The sequence below is a fragment of the Gossypium hirsutum genome, chromosome A05, assembly GCF_007990345.1.
Source record: "Gossypium hirsutum isolate 1008001.06 chromosome A05, Gossypium_hirsutum_v2.1, whole genome shotgun sequence".
Taxonomy (NCBI): domain Eukaryota; kingdom Viridiplantae; phylum Streptophyta; class Magnoliopsida; order Malvales; family Malvaceae; genus Gossypium; species Gossypium hirsutum.
In genome coordinates, this window is record NC_053428.1 from 102,621,193 (window position 1) to 102,647,055 (window position 25,863).

The 25,863-nt window shown below is 31.0% G+C and overlaps 2 protein-coding genes across 3 annotated transcripts; both read right to left on the minus strand.

Annotated features, from left to right (window-relative positions):
• Window positions 1-12,888: 12,888 nt before the first annotated feature.
• On the minus strand, window positions 12,889-16,185 carry LOC107960370 (membrane-anchored ubiquitin-fold protein 1). The gene is made up of 6 exons (XM_016896705.2): window positions 15,851-16,185; window positions 15,468-15,498; window positions 15,196-15,372; window positions 13,436-13,600; window positions 13,207-13,297; window positions 12,889-13,108 (listed from the first exon to the last, which is right to left on the minus strand). The coding sequence occupies exons 3-5, from the start codon at window positions 15,326-15,328 to the stop codon at window positions 13,242-13,244; spliced, it is 354 nt and encodes a 117-aa protein (XP_016752194.1). The 5' UTR covers window positions 15,329-15,372; window positions 15,468-15,498; window positions 15,851-16,185; the 3' UTR covers window positions 12,889-13,108; window positions 13,207-13,241.
• Window positions 16,186-16,904: 719 nt separating this feature from the next.
• LOC107960371 (probable galacturonosyltransferase 13) lies at window positions 16,905-23,230 on the minus strand. Of its 2 annotated transcripts, none has more exons than XM_016896706.2 (6): window positions 22,194-23,230; window positions 20,973-21,028; window positions 20,706-20,864; window positions 18,573-19,163; window positions 18,200-18,502; window positions 16,905-17,931 (listed from the first exon to the last, which is right to left on the minus strand). In XM_016896706.2, the coding sequence occupies exons 1-6, from the start codon at window positions 22,402-22,404 to the stop codon at window positions 17,647-17,649; spliced, it is 1,605 nt and encodes a 534-aa protein (XP_016752195.1). In that variant the 5' UTR covers window positions 22,405-23,230; the 3' UTR covers window positions 16,905-17,646. The 2 variants fall into 2 exon arrangements, with proteins under 2 accessions (XP_016752195.1, XP_016752196.1); XM_016896707.2 differs by having other exon boundaries at window positions 20,706-20,861; window positions 22,194-23,059.
• Window positions 23,231-25,863: the final 2,633 nt, after the last annotated feature.

Consider the following 25,863-nt stretch of genomic DNA (forward strand, 5'->3'; position numbering starts at 1 on the left):
TGAAGAATTCTCACTTTCAAGAGATAGGCTGACTTAGACGGATTTGAAGCGAATAACTTGCCTAAGGCCGTACGGTTTGCGAGACTTAAGTTCTAGCCTCGTGACCGTTGGTATCAAAGTCAATGTTTAGTAAGGCACCAGTTAAGATGAAAAAAAGAGTAGACAAGTAGATTGAGCCTAGGGAGACTAGTGGAGGGGGTAGGAAAGCTAGCAAATTGAAGGATATGTTGTTGGCTTTGGAAAGTCGAGTGGTCAATCTCGAGGAACCCATGAGTTTAGTGAAGGAAACACTCGAGGTAGTTGAGAGACGCACCTATAAGTTGGAATCGATGAAAGAACATCTCAAGGAATATGTGGTGGAAAATCTCGATTTCAATGTGGAAGCAATGCAATGGGTGCTCAATTCCATTGTGGATTAGTTAATAGAGAAAGATGATGCTTTCGAAGCTGTGGTGTTGGCCTTAAAGGAACAGATTGAGGAGCTCAAGGTGGAGCTCATTAGCGGCAAAGCTACTTTGGGTAATGGAGTGTTAGCCGCGACACCTAAACCTAAGGTAGATGTCCCTAAGCTGAAAGAGTTTACGAGGATAAAGTCTGCAAGATATGTGGACAACTTATTGTGAGTAATGGAGCAATACTTTCGTGTTAGAGGCATCATGGATAATGCCACTAAGGTAAATATTGTTGCTATGTATTTTTCTGATATCGTTCTTTTTTGGTGGAGTCGTAGGTCTACATATGAGAAACTAGGTGGAGCCGCAATTGGGACTTGGGAGGAGTTCCAGAGGGAATTTAATAGGGCAATTTTACTTAGAGTATGGTGAGGATGAGGCTCGGGCTAAGTTGTGCTGGCTTACGCAACAAGGCACAATTAGGGAGTATGTGTAGGATTTCAGTAAATTAATACTCCAGATTTCCGATTTGGGTGAGAATGAGCATTTTTCTCCTTTACAGATGGGCTGAAGCCTTAGGCGAAGTAAGAGTTGCAATGTTAAGGGGTTAAAGAACTTACCAAAGTCATGATAATAGTGGAGTCCTTATTGAGCTTGTTATGAGAAATACAAGTTTGAGTCTTCCAAGCATAAGGAGAAGGGCAATGGTGGGGGAGATGAAGAAGGACAGGTCAATAACAATAATGGTGGTAATGAGAAACCACATTATGGGAGGTTGAAGCCCAACAACAAACCAAAAGAACTAGTGCAGTGCTTCTTATGTTGTGGTTCGCATAAGATGCGAGATGTAACACCCTTTTACCTGACCCGATTGTCGGGTCCAAACAACAGGATATCACATCTGTTGCCTGAGCAACTACCGTCAAATACACTGTAATTAAATCATTAATACATTCAATGATGTCATAAATACATGCACACTGTGATATACAATTCAACTCGAGCCTTAATCGAGTTTACGAAAGCTCAGTTGTTGACTCGAGTATGAAATAGGACCAAATTATAAAAATTTAAAAAATCTAGAATAGGTATCAATACCCTAGCTAGGTACTGATGCTAAATTAAGCTTTGATGTTTGGGAAAATTGAATAAAAATAAATAGTATTGATACCTCACACAAAGTATCAATACTTTGTTTTGGTATCGATACAATTTTAAGGTTTGATGTTTAAAAAAAAAATTAAAATCACTGAAGTATAGGTACTTATCCCTTGGTATCGATACCTCATAAATTAATGTTCAAAATCTGCACTTAGTACCTATTTCATGCCAAACCATCATCAAACTATGCCAAAACATTTTACCATTCCAAAACAACCAATTCAATAAGTTACAAATTAATATCAAATATACCATTTTAATCCACCTACTCAATTATTCATTCAATCTATCCAAATTCATACTATTTGAAAACTACTAATCATCTACCTATTTTAAGCCCCATTCAACATGCCAAAACATATTACCATCATTTACCAAAGGTATACCATACCGCCAATGCTAACTTTGCCTATGCATACATATATAAGCTACCTAACTAGTTCATTTCATCCTATTACATAAAACATGTTATAATCACAACTATCCATTTGCAAAAGCATCTTGTAATTATTCCATACTATATAGTAACTCACTTACCAAAACTTTAAATTCATAAGATTGTGTTGGAACGTCGGTACACCCCGTAGCGCAGGTAAAAAAATTATTTCGGCAATCATCAATATGGATCCATGCACGAGGAACGAATCAGGTTGAAATTATACATTTTTGTTTTTCTGATCCCTCTGTGTGATGTCGAACTCAAGTTGCAACAATAATGTCTTAGCCTTTACGTAATCCACCTAGTCAGGAACGAACAACAAAACTCTTTTGAACTTTTTTCAGAGAGAATTTTCAAAACGATTGCTAGACCTTATTTTATTTTTCTTGTAACGTCCCCTAACCCTATACCGTCATCAGAACAAGGTTACGAGACATTACCAGTCAGTACAGTCCAATTTCGGTCATTAATTAAAATAAATATTCACACACATCCTAGTTTTAAGATGTCGTCCCTTTAATGGGCCCTCGCGGTCCAATATGAACAGTAAATTCAATTCGGGACTAATTTAGAATCACTACGAATTTTTAGTAAATTTTAAAATTCATACTACATACCGTTGCCAACCATAATTTACTCAATTCATCAATACTTTTACAACTTAAATGACTCTCATTAAACATCCTGGGTACATGCCATTATCAATACTCAACATACTTTACCTTAATGAATTCGGGATCGTCTTGGGATGCTGATCCAACGTACTATCTTTACTTAACCTGCACACGGAAACAAACCGTACGCTGAGTATGGTATACTCAGTGGTATTTCTATAATCCGAACAATTAATAATATAACAAATACTTAAGATCATAATAACAATTACAATTATGCAATTATTTATTCATAGATAAATTTCAACTACTTACCATATAAATTTTATACAAATCATATAATAAACACAATAACATAATTGTTCAATTCTTAACTAAATCCATTATTATTTACTCCATTCTTTCATTTACTACTCGGTATAGCTTTCCTTAATTTACTCACAATTCAATATCATTAAACTATATTCAACTATACACTTATTTACCCCTATTAACAAACCCGGACTTTGACGGATACACGGATTCCAACCCAAACAAACCAGTATGGCACATTGTGCCTAAAATGGTACATAGTACCTGATCAGTGTACGACACATAAAGTGCCTAAAACGACACACGAGGTGCCTGATACGACACACGAGGTGCCTGAAATACAACACATAAAGTGCTTGATCAGTAAAGCCGGCAAATCCCGTACACTTCCAGATCCTATGGCATGCCAATTATATCCGACTCAGCCCGACTAGTTAATAGGGTATTTCATTCACTTTCTCAATTTAATAATTCTTTCATCAATATACCATTCTGATAATCACATATATTCACCCATTTTCACAATTCATATAATTTCATTCAATTCAACAATATATTTTTCAATATAACATTCATTCAATATTCAAATTTCTACATAAATCATATATATTATATAATTCAATCAATATAAATTCAATAAATTCATCGCATACCAAAATCAATCCATTCCAATTGTAAAACATCATAATTCTAACACTAACAATTGCCATATGTATATAAATATAACAAATAATAACTAAGTTCGGATTATAGAAATACAAACCGTAATTTTCGAGCTAACTCCCGTTGACTTTGTCTTGTCCTTTCTTAGCCGAGATTTCCGGTACCACATTGACTACGAAATTAATACAATTCATAATCATTAATACATTACTAATTCATATCTTGAGTTACAGAATTCTAAATTAAGATCCGCTAATTTTCCTGAAACTAGACTCACAAATCTTCTTACAATAAAATTTTCAGAATTTTTGGTTTAGCCATTAAGTACAGTTTATTCTTTAAATTCACCCTTATTCTGCTGTCTGACAGTTTCGTCCCTTCTTCACTAAAAATTAATTATCTCACAGTACAGAACTCAGATAATATTCCCGTTGATTTCTCCTGAAAATAGACTCATTAGGGATTCTAAACATATAACTTTAACCCTTTAATTATTTTTATCCAATTTTTGGTGATTTTCCAAAGTCAGAACAGGGGAACCCGAATTTATTCTGACCTTGTCTCACAAAATTCATTATATCTCATAATTTACAATTCAATTGCTTATATAGTTTCTTCTATAAGAAACTAGACTCAATAAGCTTTAATTCCATATTTTATTCATCCTCTAATTCAATTTATACAATTTTTTATGATTTTTCAAACTTAGACTACTGCTGCTGTCCAAAATAATCTTAGTACAAAATGTTGATTTACTTTAATTTCAATTTAATCCTAACTAAATTCACTTACTTTTCTATCTTAATTCATACTTTATTTCTATTCAAATTTTGTCCAAACTCATACTTAACTATTAAATTTCCAGCATATTTTCATAATTTCGAATTTATTTCCATTTAATCCCTAAAACTCAAAACTTATAGCTTAGTTTACGATTCAATCCTTTATTCAATTCCAATCAAAATTTCTATCAAATAAACCCCCAATTCCATCATTTTATTCAACATGAACCAAACTTAGAAATCTAATGACTTTCAAAATTTCTACTTAAAACAAGTACTATTTATCTCTAGGATTCCAAAAAACTCAAAAATCATAAGAAAATGGGCTAAATTGACTTACCAAATTAACTTGGAACCTTTAAAACCTTATTTTCCCTTTTTCTTTTCTTTCTTTCTTTCTCCCTGTTTCTTCTCTGTTTCGTTTCCTGCTATTCTGTTTCTTTCCTTTATTTCCTTTTTATTTACTTTACTTTTAATAATAATAATTTAATATATATTTTAACACATAAAAATCTCCTCACTTAGGACAAATGGCATAATTGCCATTTTGGTCCTCTTCATTTTCTTTTAATCTACAATTTAACTTTCATCCTTTATTCAATTTAGTCCTTTTTCTTAATTATTCTTAATTAAATTAAATTCACTTAATTAAACTCTAATTAACCACTCATTTTACTTCGTAAATATTTTTAATAAATATTTACGAATCCGTTTTTCAGAAATGGAGACCCGAAAATACACTTTTTCGGTAACGGTAAGATTCGGGTCGTTACATTTCTGGTAACTAACACACTATTAGGATTCTATTCCTTTTTTATTAATCACCCATAATAAAAACAGAATAATTGTTTTATTTTTTATTTTTAGAGAAAACTATGGAAGATACTAAAATGTTATATTCTTTCTAAAAGAATATTAACTTCTATAAATATTTTATCTTTAACCAAAATTATTATAACTATTTATCTCTATTTGTGTACAGCAAGTTTGTACATATAATGTGTTCAATATTTAACTATTAAATTAAATTAATTCATTAATTAATTTAATTCATGTGACAACTAAACATAATACCAATTGTGTTTGGATTTTGTTCGCTTTTACCATAGGGTGTGACCCCGTAGGCTATTGTAATGTTAGTAGTAATACTAGAACATTTCTAACGTTACAAGTAATAAGTGGCATCTAGAAATGCATCATTACTACCTAAGTTATAAGAAGTCGTGATTCGACATAACCTTTCTGTGATAAATTTTTTTCATGTATTATATCATTTTGTCCTTTATATCTAGATTTGACTCACTTCATGAAATAGTCACACTTGTATAATCCAATTTCATATTTCTTAATATTCTGAGTAAACTAAAGTAAACAAATAAGTGTGATATCTCATAGATATCATATCAATTTATTTGAGCACGGCCATGCATTTCTAGTCTCACTCCATCAAGTGGCCTAAGATATTGCTCCATTATGTAGAAGGGACAAATCCTATCTTGATTAATCATATTCCACTACATAGATTATGAAATACCCAACATCAATCTTTATAGTACAACCTGTTGCAGTAGATGTTTGACTGTATCAAAATATTCGACTCATGATGTTGGGACAATGATGATCTTAAGTCTGAGAATCGTATACATAGTTATCACTATGAGTAATGTTGTAACTATTACATAATAGTCCAAGAAACATACTCACAACAAGTCAGTCCAATATGTTGTTCTCTAACACAAACTCATGTATAGATTTTGACATCTCTATGTCAATGACAACACTTTGTCATCAATCAACTACACATTACTACAATCCATTATTATTGTCTAAGCCCACAATAATACTTGACTAAGGACCTTTTAAGAATAATCATATTATTCTTAAGACTTTATGATTAATTAGTTTATTTACACACACAGAAAAAGAAACTAAAATAATAATGGTAATGCATTATATTAACAAACAAGATAAAACGAGTATGTGATTACAATCATGTCATGATTAGTCTTTGGGTATACTCTAACAGATTGAATCCAACACCAAGCATTTAATTCATCCTCAACCTTATCAAATACCAAAACATGTCTCAAATTCATATTCCAAAAGTATAACTTTGTATACCTTATATGAATACCATCCGTTACCAAAAACTTACTATTATCAATATAACCTAACCAACTATTGTACTTCATTCTACATTCATCTACACATATTTATATGTATATATATACACATATCCAATTAACAATCCAATCTCAATCATTCAATCCATTTAGCATATTCACCTAGTTTACTAAATTCAACCACTTTTATGACATTTCATACCATATCAAATTACATTTATACCTATTCACAAGCAACTTTCATTTGATCAAATGCATATATCAACATTTTAACATAACAAAGCATATAAACATAATTAGTACCAAAAGGATTCAACCTAGGTACATGCCCTTTTTAACACGAAATAAAAATTGATACAAACTTTGATAAGTCCAAGATCATTGATTGGATGCTGAGTTGAAATTGGATGATCACGAACATAACCTAACCAGCATACAGAAAACAAAACTATACGCTAAGTGATAGGCTCAAAGGTATTAATATAATTCAAATATATAATACCAACATTAACAAATCTATCTTATGTAAACATGTATAACTATATACGCATATCTACTATATAACTTGGAGTTACCAAGCTTTATATCTTCAATATGAACATGTTAAGTATGCAAAACTAACAACAATTCATCCCACTTCAATACAATTTACATGGATATTTCATTATGCATATAATGACAACATTTTAAACATATTAATATCAAAACATTCCCTTATCATTCCTATTTCTGATTTACCAGTTCTAATGTCACCCAATTCATTCATTTTTGGAGTCTTCTGACTCATTTGAGTCCATTTTGGCCTCTAGGGCTCGGTTTCATTTAATTCGCATACTTTATCGTATGATTACAACAATTCAAATGCATTTAATTACAAAACACATTGATATAATTATGTTAACTTGACTCAAAAATTCAAGATGGATACTCTTATTAGCCAATCTTCATCTCAACTGGTATCATAATGTATCATCAACTAACCCAAAATATAGACATGTACATTTAATAGAGTAACTTGTAACACCCCTTACCCGTATCCGTCACTGGAATAGAGTACGAGGCATTGCCAATGAGTACGACACACTTACGGATAATTTAAATATATTTTCATAACAACTTGTCTCGATTTCATACTATTTCATATTTAATCTTTATTCACCAAAGTATTTGAAATATCATCTTTATGCAAATAGTACACTTGAGGTACATAATTCCATAATTATGAATGATCACATTTATCGAACATATTCCACATTCATATATCAATGTCTCATGTCTCCATATATCAATAACCGTTATTTTTCTTGTTTTTCATATAACTATATGTACCCGTTCATAAATATGCAATTCACTGTTTCTTCTTGTCAATCACAATTTCAAATGACAAATTCATGTGTATGAGCTCAACCTCATTAAGTGTTTAAATTCTGTCACTTTGATTCACATACTCATAATATACTAACATATTTTGTCAATCACAATCTCTGAATGACGAAATCATATAATTGAGCTCAATAATAATAATGAAAACATTACTTACATTTCTTTTTCCACACGTTACATTTACAACTTACCAGCTTGTCCATTTAAGGAACGGCTTACAGATTTGAGTACATCGTGATCTGAAACCCGAAGTCTAGCTGAAGCACATAAGTGCTAAACGGAAGCCCGAAGGCTAACTGAAGCACACAAGTGCTAAACGGAAGCCCGAAGGCTAACTGAAGCTCATCAGAGCTGAATTGAAACCCCAAAAGGGTTAACTGAAACTCTTATGAGTTAACAGAAGCTCGTAAGAGCTAAACGGAAAGCAAACACGAGAATTCGCAACAAATGCTGAATCTCGGTTTACTTGGGTAATTTACCGTCAATTCATCTTTTTCATTGAAAGATCGTACTCATTTCATGCGTTCCATTCTTTCGAAATACTCAGTTCAATTTCATAACTTTTGTACACAATTTACTTATTTCAACAATTAACATACATAAACATTTCAAATAAAATATTATATCATTTCTAATTCAACATTCATCGATTATAATCGGGCATGTGATCAATTTATACACAAGTCATTCATATATATATATGTATATTTTTCCTCCTCCTCCTCTCCATTCACATCCTTAGTATAAATAACACACTTGTAAGTAACATTATCCATAATTTTCACTAATTACTTATGTGAATATTCAAGCTATCCACCCGTGTCATAGTCACTAAATTATTTATATTTGAAGCTATGGAACTCAAAATTAAGGTCCACTAATTTTTCCTGAAACTAGACTCACATATCTTCTTACCATAAAATTTTCATAATTTTTTGTTGGGTCAATTAATACAGTTTATTCATTGAAGTCTCCCCTGTTCTGCTGTCTGACAGTTCCAACCCTTCTTCACTAAAAATTAATTATCTCCTCGTACAGGATTCGAATAATATTTCTGTTTGTTTTTCTTGAAAATAGACTCATTCAGGATTCTAAACATATAAATTTAAGCCCCTAATTATTTTTATCCAATTTTTTATGATTTTACAAAGTCAAAACAGGGGAACCCGAAATCATTCTGACCTTGTCTTACAAAATTTATCATATCTCATGATTTACAATTCCATTGCTTACATCATTTCTTCTATAAGAAACTAGACTCAATAAGCTTTAATTTCATATTTTATTCTAATTCAATTTATACAATTTTTGGTGATTTTTCAAAGTTAGACTACTGCTACTGTCCAAAACAGTTTTAGTGCAAAATATTGATTTCCATTTTGCCCCAAATTTCACAATTCATACAATTCAATCCTTACTCAATTAACCCCTCAATTAAGATAATTTTCTCAATTAATACTTTTACTAGACATTATAATTTATTTCATAACTATTGAAATTCAGAATTTCCACATAAAACTCTAACTTCAAACTCTTTTACAATTAGGTCCCAAATATTCACTTTCTATTCAATTCTTTCAAGAAAATCAGCATATAAACAATTTAAAGCTCTAATTCCATGCCAAATCATCATATACTTCCAGCACGTATTCATAGAAACTTTCAATTTCTTTCATAGAATCAAAAACTAATGAATTCAACAAGTGGACCTAGTTGTAAAAGTCACAAAAACACAAAACTTTCAAGAAATAATCAAGAATTGAACTTACTTGAAGTAAAAATATGAAAAACCAGCTCAAGGAAACTCTTCCATGGTGTTTTTGCTGATGAGAATGCAGAAAAATAAAGAGAAATCTATATATTCCAATTTGGTCCCATTTTTATTTAGTTAATTTTGGCAATTTTCTAATTTTGCCCTTAATTCACCAATTTCCTGATTTTTCTCAGCTATTGCCGCCCAAAATATCCCCTATGGGCTTATTTTCACTTTAGGTCCTTCCTCATTTGACAATTGAGCTATTTAATCCTTTTAGCAACTTTTACACATTTTTCAATTTAGTTCTTTTTATTTAATTAACCACCCAAACGTCAAAATTTTCTGACGAAATTTTAATACTACTTCACTAACACTCCATAAGTATTTCTAAAAATATTTATGACTCGGTTTATGAAGTTGAGGTCTCGATACCTCATTCTCGACCCAATTTACTTAATTAATTCTTTTAAATCACCAAATTCACTAATTCAAAAATACTTCCGTATCTACATTTGACTTATAGGTATTAATTTATTAAATTTTTGACTCAATCGTCGGATTTAGTGATCTCAAATCAATATTCCTGACACTATTGAAAATTAGGCTGTTACAGTTAAATTTGCAATATCATCACATAGTTCAATTCACATCCCATCATTTTCAATTCAACATCAATTCATCATGTAACATAACATATTTTAGCTCAATTTCATACCAATTTATTTTATCAGTTAAATCTTGTAATTTTCTATTTTATTCAATTTAGTCCCTATCTCAATATTCAATTCCAACCATAGTATTTTACTCAATAACTATTAATATCTTACCTCAATATTTTATAATGCAGTATATCACTAATATGCAATAACTAAATTGGTTTTGGGTTATAGAAATAGAAACCAAAAGCTCACATCACTTGTCATTGTCTCTTGCCTTTCCAATCCCTTTCGGTGATCCTGCATTGTCTTTACCTAAGAATAATAATCCAGTGATAATTATATCAAATTCTATCCAAATCGCATTCAATTACAAAGTCATACATATTTTATAAATTATTCAATTTAGTCCCTAAAATCGATATAGCTATATCTTTCAAATTTGAGCTTCAATTTTAAAACTGATATCAGTTACATCCTTCTATAGACCTCTATTATCTATAATTATAGAAATATGACATCAATTTTGAAATTTATTCATTTTATTCCCTATGTTCAAAAAATTAACAATTTAACTTTATAATCAAGTCCTTTTTCACTTCTAAGCTTAAAATCTAATAATTTAGTACTAACTTCTTCAAGCATTTATCAATGAAAACTTTTAGAAACTTTAACAATTTTTCAAAATAATACACGGGCTAGCTAAATCAAGCTCTTGAGACTTCAAAAACATAAAAGGTACAAAAAAAAACTTAAAATCATACCAAAATGAGGGATCAATGAACAAGGATGATGACAATTTTTTTTCTTTTAAATTTCCTTTATACCATTAATTAAACTAATTAATCATTCTTTACTTAATTACACATTAATTAACAACTTAATGATAATTAACAAAGTTGGTGATGCAAGATGTCATCTATCACCGTTTGGCACAATGGGAAGGGTCTGATTACTCAATTAGTCCTTCAATTAATTAAAATTATATAACGATTAAATTTTACCATTTTTACAATTTAGTCTTTATATGTTAATTAACTATCAATTCATAATAATTACTAGACCAAAATTTAATTAACTTTAATACTAATCTCGTAAATATTAAATAATAATATTTATAGATTCGAACATCAAAAATGAGATTTTTAATGCTATATCATATTATATAATATATTAATAGTTTATATATATGCATTAATGATTAAACATTATAGTATCTTGTAAGACTACATCTTTTACTATAATCTATATTATAATAATAGTTATATATGTATTAATATTTTTAATAATAATTTATATTATATTATTATTTTATGTATTAGTAATATACCAATTTAGTATATCGGTTTAAGGTCATATTAAGTAATCAGTTTCTGTAATAATTATGTAATATATTATTATATTATCATTAAAGTTAAATTTTATAGATTTTAATATTTTTTTAATTATATATATTTATTATACATATATAATTATTGTATTAAAAATATTTTATATTAAATTAATATTTTTAAAAATTTATTTCACTTTATAATTTATCATAAAAAATAATATTAATTATTTTTCCTATTAATAAAATTTTAATATAAATATGCAACGCTTATAAATACATTTTCAAAAAATAAAGAATTATCATTTATTTATAATTTGTTTTAAGTAATATCATAAAATCATATTAATTATTAGTGTCTATTATAATTGTTCAGTTATAAACTCGAGTTTTTTCGAGACTTGGTCGAATTTATCTCAGGCTTGGGCCTTCTTAAGCTCAAATTCTGTTGGACTCTGGCTTTCTCTGGCTTGAGCTTTTCCAGGCTCAAATCTGTTATGAACTCGAACTTTTTCAGATAATTGCGAGCTCTAAACGAGGCCATCATTTTGCATCAGCATTTGGTTTGTAGTTGGATTGTGTGGCATAGTGATGACTGTGTTTACTATCAACATTTCTCTAATAGGTAACAAGCTTCGCTGGTATGGTAGTAGGATTAGAGTGCCCTTTGGTTTTCCTCCATACTTGTCTTCCATGGACCAAGCTTTTCCCCAGATTAGCAACATTATTTTTGTCAGAAATCCGAGTCAATTAAATATCATAAATTCAATAAATTAAGTTTATTTTAAACTTTTTTTTTTTTGCATTTTACAAGTAAACAACCGATAGTTACGATTTCGAATATTCAAATTCTGCACAGGTGATATTACAACAATCTTACAGAAAATTTTGCAGATCATTAACTCGTGAAAATGATAAATATTTAGGTGATGTTGCCAAAGACAAATACACCATGAACCTTTCTTCAAGATGGCCAGAATGAACAAAGGAACAATCCAAAGCTATGTTGCTTCAACTTCTCGTTTTTTATTTATATATCCATGTTCGACACTCATCTAAAGATGCTCTAAATATCTATATCTAACACTCACACTCAAATTTCATTAGCTAAGATTCCAAGTTCTAATTGTACCTCTTAGCATTTATACTTGGTAAAATTATGAACAGCAACATGAATTAGAGTACAGGGACAAATTAATCGATAAGAATGATATTATACAAAGGAGATGAATTCAGAAACTTGAACCACGGAAAATGAGTTTGGTAAGACATATTCGGACGTAAAATCTGAGATTTAATTGCTTGATAGCAGAGTCTAATTAATGTGAAATGAACAAAGTGAACAAAATAGATGGACAATCATCGACTACATGAATTCGGCAGAGAAAAGCAGAAAAATAACACATTCTATATATTAAATGTGCATGCTACAAACCGGATTCTTCGATCAAAAAGTCTTCAACTTCATTTTGTAAATCAGTTCCGTCACTCTTTCATCTACAGAAAATTTTGTGAAAGCATAACTTAGTTTAAAGCTAAGGATTAGTAGATTAGGAGTGAAAGAAACAATCAATTAACTAAAAGTTGAAAACTACCTGAAAATAATGTTGTCCCCTCTTCAAGCTGTGGATTATAATATGACACAAACACATTTGTTCTGCTTTGGTTCGATTACTGCTTTCTTTTCTGCACATAACCGAAAGATACAAATGTTACTTTATGGAATTGCACAGACTGCAGTTTTCAGACCAAGGAGTATTATCATTGATCTTTATGAAAAACTTCATATTATAGTTTCCAGAGTTGCACCGATAAAAATTGTACCTTTTTCCACAGGAGGAGGTTGAACAACAACGTGCATAGTTGTTACCCCACCGGGAATATCACAAAGAGGGCTCTGACACTCTCCCAAAGTTTTGTTGTTCTCCAATATTTTTCCAGCACTGATTAACTTGACATCTTTCACTGTCCTCGGACCATTTTCCTTCTCTGCCCGAAGTTAAAAATAGTATAATTCATCAGAATAAATGTCAATAAGTCAGAAATGAAATGAAATATGAAAGAGGTCTCATCATGAACAGGAATCACAAAAGAACATCAAGAGAAATCCAATGCCATTCAATCAGAGACAAAAGTCGAGACTTCCCCTCAACCACAGTCCAAAACTAATACAACCGTTTCTTTTCTTCTGTTCTTTCCTGTGTTCACTAAAAGTAAGCCATTTTCCTTTTATGTGAAATGTACAGTGAAGTAAGAGCTAGACGGCAGAACCTAGTTCAAACAACGTTTTAGTTTAACTGAGTATCTGTAATTTATAATTAAAATGCAGACCAAATACATAAAAAAACACAAAGCACCTAAAAGAAAGAATCAAGAGAGTGGGACAGAGGGATGAAGATGAAAGCAGGTCAAACTGATAACAACAATATACTAGCATAAATATTAAAAAATCATCTAGATCATCTCAGTTTGGAATTCAATTATAAACTGTTCAACACAAGTGCCTCATTCACCACAGTTTGGTAGCCACCATCCAACAGTGTCATGGACGCTTTATAGGCCGCACATATAAGAGGAAAAAGGCATTAGTTTAAGTCTTTAAAGTAAAATTATTTACTTTTTCTTTTACGTTAGTTTTACTTTAGGTTCAGTTTATTTTAGGCTATTTTAAACTAGGGTTAAGTTGTTCTATTTCCTTCGAGAAACATATTTTTATTTGTGTAACTAGCCCCTGTTTAAGGACCTATTGGAGAATAAAAACATAAGCAAAATTTCTATCTATCTTTCAAGAGATCTAGGTCTCTCTCTAAACAAGTCCTAAAGGTTTACATAAGCAAAATTTCTACTTATTTTTCAAGAGATCTAGGTCTCTCTCTAAACAAGTCCTAAAGGTTTCAGTTTCCCTTCAACAAGCTGATTGTTAGCCACCATAGGTCGTTCTAGGAATAGTGATAAAAGAAAGGCAATTGCTCCCAACGTGCCCGTTAATCGCCCAGTGACTTGATCTTATTCCTGTGTTCTCAACAAACAGACACATTTCGAAACGGAAAAAGAAGGCCATATGATGCAATGAAGTAAACCAAAACTTTTATGGTAAGTTGGTTTAATTTATTATTCTCGCTTACTTCAGATGAATACAAATATCAGTTATCCATAAAGCAAAAGATAAGAAACAGCAGTATCTATCACACTCTTCAATCGATACAAATTTAACACCTATTCATCTTATACCAGGAGAAAGCATGAACCTGATTTTATGGTAATCAAGCATTTCTAATCCATTTACTGATAAAAGTATTCCAATTACTCTGCTATGGAGGACTGAAATTTTGGTCTTAATAATGATTCTATTTTCTTGCATAGTTTCACATATCTGAAAAGCAAACGAGCAAGGTAGCAATATGAATAAACCACGGAAACATCGAAAAGTAATGTCATGAACATGATCCCATGATTCCCATCCTTCAATTCAAACCAAATGGAACAATAAAACACTAGTAAAAAAACAATCATATGGTAAAATAAAGCTGAAAGATAGACTGCGTAAATACATTAGCGTTCCATCAAACACCTATGGAACTAACCTTTAGGCCATTGAGCAACAACACTTTCCTTCAAAGTTGCAACACTAGTAGCAGCAGGGAAAGTTTTGGGACCGATATCGGATCCATCTGTCAATCGAAACTTGATCTCCAACTGATCTTGCACACTAGCCATCTTCCAAAATCTAATCCCTACCCAATATGGACTTATCCCCAAATCTATACAAAAAAATCTCAGTCTAAATGACTTGCAAATATGCCAAGATTCCTCTGAAGTGGTTGGTTTCCGATATTTACAACAATTAAACACTTACCAAGAACTCTCAACCGGAAATTTCTGCAGAACTGAAATTAAAAAAGGAAAAAGAAGAAAAAAGAAAAAGAAAATTTGAATTAAATATGCAGGCGATCTATTTAAGGAAAAAAGAGCATAAAAAGTTAAAAGTTCAAGGAGTATATAGATTTGAATGATAGTTTCCAAGTAACCCAAATTGGGTAAATCCAAAAAGTAGAAACATCGAATAAGCAAGATCCATGAATATGAACTATATATAAAGGAAAGGAAGAGAAAATCCCCAAATTATAGTCTTTAAGATTGCAAAATCAGCTAAAAGATCCAATAATGGGTCACACCCAAACCAAATAAAAAAAGAAGAAGAAGAAAAGAAAGTGAAAAACCCTTGATGGGTTATCTTACTTGAGTCCAAAACTGATCTGGGTTGGCTGAAAAAGCCAAGCTTTGAAGAAGAAGATAGATATTAATGGGGCGGCTTTGATATGATTATATATTATTATAATTTATCAAATATCAAATCAACAGAGAGAGGAAGAAGAAGAAATCAAAAGAGAAATAAATCTGAACAGAGAAGGCTGTTTTGGAGTTTTCAAAGTCTTCTAAATCTATGGTCAATGCTCCCATTCTTCCAATCTCCTAAGCTATGGAAATTTACACTTTTTTTTTTCTTTTTGTCTTTAAAAAATTAAAAAGAAAAAAGAGTAAGTAAAATATGACCTTTTTCTCTAATTTTATTACACCAATTTTTTTAACTTGAGACAAAATTAAGGTCCCTTGTTCATATAAAACAACTGATTTATCTTCCATGTGTCTTTTTGTTATTTGTTTCATTTATTTATCGGTATAGGTGAGATATCAAATTTTAATGTAAATTCTCCAGTCCTCAATTTTAAAATTGAAGAATTTGGTATTTAAATAATTTTGATTAGTATAATAATAAATTTAATTTTTAAAGTTTACATATTTTATCAATTTAATTTTAATTTAAAAATTACATCCCGTAACATTTATATAAATATGTAAATATTGATGCTAAATTTATTGAATATTTTAGAATTAAAGTGAAAATGATAAACTATATAAATATTGAAAGTTTAAATTTGTTATTATACTAATTAAAATCAGGTATAATTGACAGAAATCATGAACCCTGAGATTTCAAAATTACTCTGAGGACTAATTCACTAAAATTAGAAATTGAAAGGGCTTTTTACCAAATTTTTCCTAATTTTCAGGGAAAATAAAGACACAAGGAATCTTTCACACAAGATTCTAATTTGGTTTTCTTGTAATCAAATTCCAAAAATACCAAACCTTTCCAAGAACAGGAAGTTCTTACTTCTTTGATTCACAAGAGATATTATTACAAAAGGAAAGATGTAACGATGGATTTATTTGACAAATAAATTAAACAAATGAGTAGAGAATCCACAGCCATCTCCATACAGAAGAGAAATGGAAAAAAGAATATTTCTGCAAATTTTTTAAATGTTTCTCGTCAAGTGTACATAACAAATACTGAGATATATTATAATATACCCTAAGAACAGGTCCCCAATTCATGGGAGCTGTAACAAAGCAATCTCCATAATCTATGTTCTAAATTTCAACAAGAATATTTCAAATTCAAGTAAAGAAAAAAATATATGGGGAACTAACAAAAATGAAACCAACAGATTTTTTTTCTTTTTTTTTATAAAGAAAATGGAAGGAAAAATGAAAGGAACAGTCTGGGTTTGATGTGGGAGCCTTTCCAAATGAACTGCTCAAGCCATTCATTGTCTTCCTACACCGGCGACATCAATGGGGAACACATTCATGTATTTTCGCACCTTATTCCGAACACAAGCAATATAAGCCAAGAACCCCCTTGCAGGAAGAGCAATACGTGTATCCTTTTCCCACACGAAAAAAAAAATAAACATTGATTGATTGCTATGTTACAAACTGAAAAAGAAAGAATTTTCATGGTCGTGCTAGAAATGCAGGTCCTTTCCGGCTAAGCGTTTTTTGAGTGATGACAGTAAATCCAATCCTCAAAATTGTTGCCCTCTTTGGCCCAATTTTTCACCCCCCCCCCCTTACCTTTCTGAAATAGATCTTGATATAATTTTCAGGCTGCAATAAAACACTCAGACTTGGTAGTGTCTCTTCTGAGTCTATTATATCTTCCCTTCTAACTCCTCTAACCCCGTTAACTACAATTCCAAAATGTGGCAGTTCCTAACAAAATCATTGGAGTAGTTTACATACTTGGTCCAAAACGGCCGAAGATGCTCGAAGCCAATCTGCAGCCATGGTTTCGATTGGCCATTGTAATGAATAACTGCAGCTCTTTTCGCTTTCTCAATATTGGTCTTAGTCTGGTAGCCCAAGCCAAGCATATGCCATGATGGGTCAATCGGATGAATGTGGCCCTTAAATGCAATTAAAGCAGGTGGCAGAGTTCCAAGCTTCCACATTGTTAGGTTCGACTTCAGGTTCTGCCACAAAGAAACCAATAATCAAAGTAAATGAGTGAAATAAACTCTTTTTTGCCAACCAAAATAATAATAATAAAAATAATTCCGAGCAAAATGGCATTTCTTGTACAGAAATACTGCCCTTGCACAAAGTATAGAAAAAATGGAGCCCATCCCAATATAAGATCAATAAACTTAAAGGAAGGATGACAGTGATGATATTCAATTTCGAACAAAGGTACAGTAAAATTAAGCAAACAGTCAGGAACATGAGTAGCCAATAAGTTACCTCTTTCAGCCAATAATGATATGTTTCTCTTATATTCGTCTTTCTCCAAGTGCGGAGATCAAATATATTCATCCCATAAGCCCATGCACATTCATCAGGATCCAAATGCTTAGCTATAAGGGGATGGGAAAAATTGAAGTAGTTTCTGAAATGTTTGGACATCACCCACTCATCCTCACCTTTACAAGTTTCAACAGCTCCATTAACCTTTCCCCACAAGTCAATCTCCCAAAGAGGAGATAAATCACGCTGAATTACAACGTCGTCGTCTAGAAATACCACTTTGTCAAGGTTTGGAAAAAGCTGATCAAAAACCCACAATCAGAAAGCATATTTTGGGAGGAAAGACAGTGTGTGTAAAAGAAGAAATTACCTCTGGTAAATATATCCGAAGATGGTTGAGTAAAGATATGTACTTTGGACTTCTAGCCTGCAATTTCGAAGCGAATGTTCGAGGAGTAGTATTGGAGAGATTTGCCCCTGCAAGATGATTGCCATGATAATAATTTCGAATGCCATGATGGTTCTCTACAGCTTCAAGCACAGGAACATTCTCTCTTGTTAACCAATCAAACTGGTGAACCCCTTTCACTTCAACTATTGCAGGGGATACAGGGTTTAGTGCGAACCAGGCGTGCATACCAGCATATGTCTTCTTATCTGTGATGATATGGAAGACAATCTTTTCAGGTCTCAGAGATGACTGAACAGCAGAATTGACAACGACCGATGCAGCCAATATGTTGTCCGTTGACAGGATGAAGTGGTGGTAAGAGTTGTTGGAAAGCACAGGGAGGAGCTCAGGAGAAGGCAGTTGTCTGCGTGCATGAGCATTGGAAGAATATTCATCAGTTAAACGCAGAGAAAGACAGTATAAGCCTTTCGGAATGGAACTTGCAGCAAAGTGTTTGTTCATCAGCTCAGAAAATTTAGATTCCCTAATTTCTCTTTCGAGTTTCTCCATCTGCACAGAAGAGACAAATTAAATAGGAAGTTCACCAAACCTTACAAAATTTGAGAAAACTAGAATTCATAACAACCGTATATAGATATTTGTATTTCTGATCACTTCCTTACATTTATCAAGATGCAAATATACCCAAAAAAGTAAAGAAGAAATTTCATTAAAAAAGAAACAAAATTAGAGTAGGAGCTACAACAGATAAAAAATAAAATATAAGCCAGTAGCAGGTACGAAAAAGACATCTTGGCACAAAGATGATCAACTTCTTCTAGGCACAATGCAGCCTGATATATTGTTTGAAAAACATGAAATCTTATACAGCCCCAGCCTTTAGTTTTCCTAAGGCCACCAGCATGAGGCCTTAATGTCACTAGCACTAAAACTTATCCATATCCAACAGGATGATGATTTTAGTGCAGTTGAAGCCTCGCAAACAGATCATGCATGCATAATGTCAACCAGACTGCACTTCATATATCCATCGAAGGCCAGGAATAGGTTAGTACCTAGTATCAGTTAAGCAAAAGATAAGCATTCTACAGACGTGAAATGATTAATGTCCCTAGCTTTCACCAATTTTGCTCAAATAAGCCAGACTCTTTAGGTTTCTTCTTCCCTATAATTATTAACATCACCACAAATAATCGTATAAAGATGCTGTGGACATTCACAAACTTCAAGAATTTTACTTTTGTTCCTTCTCAGTTGCAACTTATAGAACTTGTCGTGCTCATGAATTATATAAATAATATTGACCAAAGTTGAAATTCAAAGATCGTGCTTGAAACAACTACATTCTTTTGGCTTCAATAATTGATTTGATCTCTTCCCAAAAAACTTGGGTTTAAGGCTTCGTTAAAAAGACAAAATGGAGAGAAAAAGGAGACAAGGGGAAGAGAATGAGGGAGGGTAAGATAATAGATCTAAACAGATCATCTTATAGACATTAAGAAATTAACAACTTGGAAATTTGACACTCCTAATAGCATTTCCGTCTCTGAATTTTGATTGCATCCAAGTTATGTACCAAAAAAAGATGTTATCTCCAAGTCCATTATAACAGCAAAAGTTGGAAAACACGAGCATGCTTTTCATAGACAAACTGAAGAGCTTGTTTGTAATGCTTTAGATGTCCAAAAACTAAAACTTGATAACCATATGATTATGTGTCATCTAGAAGCTGAAGCCTGTAATCTTCTTTAGTTCATTTTTTGGAGTGTCATTGGTGATCCCGTTTGTTCTCGAAGCCCAAAATACCCAAAATGCAAAATACCATCTGAGTTATGCCCAGCTCCATAATATACAGCCAAAGGTCAATGAAACCGCACAAGTAAAACAAGCATTTAACCTAGGAACTTCTAGGTCTAAATCTAATATAGTAGTGAGAAGAAAATGTTTCAAAACCTATTCAAAAATCAACCCAAGGGGTCTAATACATTAATTCATGTAATGAAATGAATTAAATATCAACCTTCAACCATGTTAACAAAAAAAAAAAAAAAGCAATAAAGTAAATTAAAAAGTAATGTAACATGATTGTACCATTGCTCTTAACATGAGAGCGAAGGTCTTTGCATCATATTGATTATTCTTCATTTCAGAAACAAGTTGATTAAATGAATCTGGAAGCTTTATACCATCTGGTATTTCCTCGGCGTTTACTTGATTGAGGATCTTATAAAAGTCCTTAACTAGTCTCTGCTGCACCATCATCATAAAAGACCAACTCAATTTAAAAATCATAAATAAATTGTTGACCACAAAAAAAATCGGAAAATTGGTTCCAGTATGGAGAGAATGGATATTTACCCCTGAATCATCAACTCTACCAAGAAGCCTCGGTCCTAACCGCCTACCTAAACAATCTGGGAATGGTAGAAAAAATAATAAAAGTCATGGACCTGATGACAGCATTATGAAACTATAAAAGGATTTACCAATCTAGTTGCCTAACTTGGAATGCAACATGAAGAACAGACCTAGTTTATAATTTAATGTAGTCAAATTTATCGATACAAACGTTGAAATGTACCAGAAGAATAAATGAACATGATCAAGAACTACGATTACACGCAATAAATCTTGAGCATCAATTAAGAATTTGGGTTTACTGGTTCCATTCAATTCCCATGGCATTTCCATCAGGAAAGTAAGTGCTCAAAACCATTAGATTACATACATAAATAAACTTTTGAAAACAGAAAGATCTGGATCCAAGTTAAGCAATTCCACATCGGAAAGTGGAATTTTTTTTATGTAAACAGAGACCGAGGAGCAACAAAAAATTTATCTAGCTAGTTCAATTAATTTGACAACCTAAGCATTTATTGCTTAAAAACTGAACTGCAGTAACGAGATTCAGATTCAACCAGCAAAATTGGGTCAAAGAAACAAATTGACAAATCCATTTTTTGTTATCCTTGGATCTTATACAACTGCAAATAACTTTTTCAATTCCAGCAAGATGAACACAATTTAACCAATAAGCCGTATTAACCAATGAGCTCAGTCCTGAAACCAAATCAGATCAACAGGAATCTAAAAAAATGGAGCATCATCGCATCAACCAAATGAAATAAAATCAAAAGTACCTCCCACAGCAAATCAAATGCATGACCAAATCAGAATCAGGAGAAACTAAGATTCCAGGAAAAAAAAAAGGGAAGTATATAAAGGAAACGAACATCATATGAAGATAATAAAAGAACCGAATATTATCCAATTAGCTCCATCAACACCCAAATCAGATTATGATAAATCCAAATATTATCCAACGGCTCATAATATCAATCAAAATCAAATGCATAACCAAATAAACATGAACAGAGTACGAATCAGGATAACTAAGATTTCAAGAAAAGACTAACATATAAACAAAACTAATATAAAATGTCAATAACTATAGAAAACCTACTTCATATCAGCTGCCACCCGCATATAGAAAATAACCTCACATCAAATCCAATAAAGATCTATCAGAAAACAATAAAAAGAGAACAAAAAAATCATAAAAAATTAAAAAGTGCATACCAAATGAGGAACACTTGTTGACACCTTCAAGGGTAACAATAGCAGTAAGAATGAAGACGAAAGGCAATAAGAAAGCGAGGATTAGAATGGTATGGAAAAGGGTCCTATATGAAATGTGTCTAGCTGCCACCTTGATCTTCATCAAGTCAATAAACCCATTGTTGCTTGATATCGTTAAACTTCTCATGCTAGGCGAGACGTGAAGCTGCATCCTTGTCTATGCAGCCCCACCACACCTAAACAACTCCACCGTCCCCCAAAACACGCCACCCTTGTTCTTGTTATCAAATCCCGCTCCTCCACAATATCTCTCGCTGCTCGGATCTGCACCCAATCCCAATCCCACCACCATCAGATCCAACGCCTTCCTCTTCTTTCCCTGATTCAATCTTTAATTTCTTGATCTGGGTTTCCTTCTTTTCTTTTTTTTTCAGTTGGTCCTTTTTACAAAGACCTTCACTGCATTGAATTTTTTAACACCCACAAAAATTTCGGGTTTTTTTCCTCTTGATTTCCCCCCTTTTCTTGATTTTTTTAAAATCAAAGAATTAAACTTGGGGTTGTTTGAGATCTGGGTAATGGTTATTGAAGCTCTCACATAGATCAAGAAAAAAAATAGAATAAAAAAAAAAGAGGTAAACAAAGTGAACCTGGGTCCTTTTTGTTTTAAATTGTGTTGAAAAAAATGGGTTTTTTTTCTCTTTCTTTTTCTGTTCTAATCAAGCTCTCTCATTGGTGCCGGTGGATCAGCTCATGTAATTTACTTTCTTCTTTTATAAAATATATTAATTTAATTATAAATTTTAAAGAAATGAGAATAATTAACAAAAAGAAAAACAATAAAAATGATAACTTTGATTTTGATGAGTCAATAACGTGTGGGCTTAGAGAGAGACAAAGGTGGGAGATTTTGACCTGAGAGAGAGAGAGAGAGAGAGAGAGAGAGAGAGAGAGAGAGAGAGAGAGAGAGAGAGAGAGAGAGGGGGAGAGGGAGAGGAAGCAAACCAATGCTAAGCAAAGGGATGATCTTTAAACCTATATTTAGATGTTTTTTCCTAAGTTTATGGGCAAGCATTTACTTTATTTGTGGATGTTATTTTCTTAATTTCACTTCAACAAAAATTAAGTTTTTTTTATCTCATAATAATTATAAAAATAGTATTTTCTTTTCTTAATATTTATATTTTTAAACTTTAAGTAGGGAGATTTATATTAAGTTTAGTCTAGATTTATTTATAATATTTTATTTAAATTTAATTATAATATATATAAAAAATAAATTTATAGTCAATATTTAAAAGAATTTATAGCCTCTTATTAACTCAAAAATAAGAACAAAACATTCAAATTCATATTTTCTTAGATTAATAATAATATTCATCTCAAAAATCAAACTATAAAATATGTTAGGCGAAAATATCAATATGAAAAGTGAAAAACTACCAAAAACTAAGTTGTTGGATATTTTTAACTTTTGTGAATATGACTTAAATGATTGCGGAAGTGAAAAGTTTGTAATAAGTTACAGAATTTTACCAATTTTGATGAAAGAAAATTATTATATTAATGTCTCTTTTTATACCCTTTTTTTATTATTGAACAATGCCATACCTTCTTTTCTTTTCTTTTTTTATTAATTCATAAGAGGTTTATTTTCCCCTCATTTTCTTTAAACTAGGTTTTTTTTTAAATCAAAATCTAGCTCAAATTTAAATTAAACATTTAAAAAAATTGATATATATAAATATTAATATAAAATTATATATTTTTAAAATAGTTAAGTGAATTTTTTGATATATAACCTAATCTTTATGCCATTGCTTAAAGTAAGAAATATGTCTTCATCATAGTGTAAGTTTGGTATAAAAACATCTTAATAATCTTGGTCATAATATTTGTTCGGATTGGTCCATCATTTGTCATGAACTAAATTATGATTTATGATAAATAATGACAGATTTTGGTCATTAAATGTTCAACGGAATAATAATAATAATAATAATAATAATAATAATAAAATTGAGAAAAATAATTAGATGAATAAGGAAAGTGATATTTATGACGAATTATCTCATTTTATAGTATAAAAATGTGACACATTTTGTGGAAGTTTTAAACATTACAAGAATGTCTTTTAAAAATATAATAAAATATTAAAAAGTAAATATTTTAAAAAAATAGACATATGTCAAAAATTTTAAATCTGCTTATAGAAAAATAAATATATAAATGTTTTAAATTTTATAAAAGTAAAATATGTTCATGAGCTAAGTTATCCATCCAAGCTTGAAGGTCTGTTTGAACTTTGAGAATGTTTAGACAAAAATATTAGATTTGAAAATTGGATTAGGGCAAAAATAATAGATTTGTTTAAAATATAAATCAAACTCAAGCTTGAACAATTAAGGTCCCAAACAGCTCAATCTTACCTGCTTTTAAGTTGTCTATTTATATATATATATTATGTATGTTATAATACATAAAAATCAAATCTATAGTAATATATAATACTACTATAATGTAAACATTAAAAAATGTTAAGATAATTAAATATAAAATTTTAATAAATAAAAAATATATAAAATCATTAAATATTAAATTAAAAATAATATAACTATATATTTTTAAAAATAATATAGGTGGATCTAAAATGAGTTTAAGTTAACTATTTATAAATATAGATAAATTTAGACAAAACTTTATACTCATATTTCAGATCGAACCGGACTTGAATAATCATAAAATATATTAATTTGATACCGAAACTCAAGTCACGTAACCTTCTGTCCATTATTGACCAAAAACAAGTTTTGGCCCATATAATGCAAAGCCCCCAACGTTGCTTTAGGTTTGAATTTGACAAGAAAATAAAGCTAAAAAGTCGTAAACTGGGTTTAAGATCACTTTAAGGCATTTGAATTATCAAACTCTTAATCGAAAAGAAAGGTCTAAAACAGAGTAAATAATTGATAAAATAGTGACTATATAGACATTTAAATATACGAAAAGAAAGTAGAGATGGTGGGGCATGTGGAGACACATAAACATTTTAGGGTCAATTCCTCCCATAAAAATAAAATAAAATTATCTATATTTTTTAAAATACTATATAATTAGAAAATTAATCAAAAAAATTGAAAATGATTTATTAAAATTTTTTAAAATGAATTATTTTATAAAACCGTAAAAATATATAAATCTCTATCCGTTACTATGGTATTTTTCCTATGGCTTTGTGCTCATTATGGTTGAACCATAAGTGCAATAGTGTTGGAACATTGGTATGCCCTGTGACACAGCAGAAAGAAAAAAAAATTTTCCTATGGCTTTGTGCTCATTATGGTTGAACCATAAGTGCAATAGTGTTGGAACATTGGTATGCCCTGTGACACAGCAGAAAGAAAAAAAATTTCGGCAATTACAATCTATGGAGCCGTGTATGAGGAATGAAATGAACCCGATTGAAAAAAATTGAAAAATATACCTTAAAACAATTTGAAAAAAAAGCAAAATTAGTATGGATTTGAAACCGCCATCAATACGAAAAACCTCAGTTGCAACAAAAATTCTTAACTTCTATGTGATCCATCTGATAGAAGAATGATCATAACACTTTCCAAACTTTTCAGAGAGAAAACACGAAAACTTTCTACTAATTAAAGTGATATTT

Bases quoted from the DNA above. Each gene is read 5' to 3' on its own strand.
- LOC107960370 (XM_016896705.2), bottom strand. From the start codon at position 15,328: ATGGCTAGTGTGCAAGATCAGTTGGAGATCAAGTTTCGATTGACAGAT. The intron at 13,601-15,195 runs GTTAGTTCCATA...AACTTCGGGCAG, and splicing joins TGTTGCTCAATGGCCTAAAG to AGAAGGAAAATGGTCCGAGG. The intron at 13,298-13,435 runs GTACAATTTTTA...GGTTATGTGCAG, and splicing joins ACCTCCTCCTGTGGAAAAAG to AAAAGAAAGCAGTAATCGAA.
- LOC107960371 (XM_016896706.2), bottom strand. From the start codon at position 22,404: ATGCAGCTTCACGTCTCGCCTAGCATGAGAAGTTTAACGATATCAAGC. The intron at 21,029-22,193 runs GTATGCACTTTT...TACCATTCCCAG, and splicing joins CAACAAGTGTTCCTCATTTG to ATTGTTTAGGTAGGCGGTTA. The intron at 18,503-18,572 runs GTAATTTCTTCT...GTTTTTGATCAG, and splicing joins TTCGGATATATTTACCAGAG to CTTTTTCCAAACCTTGACAA.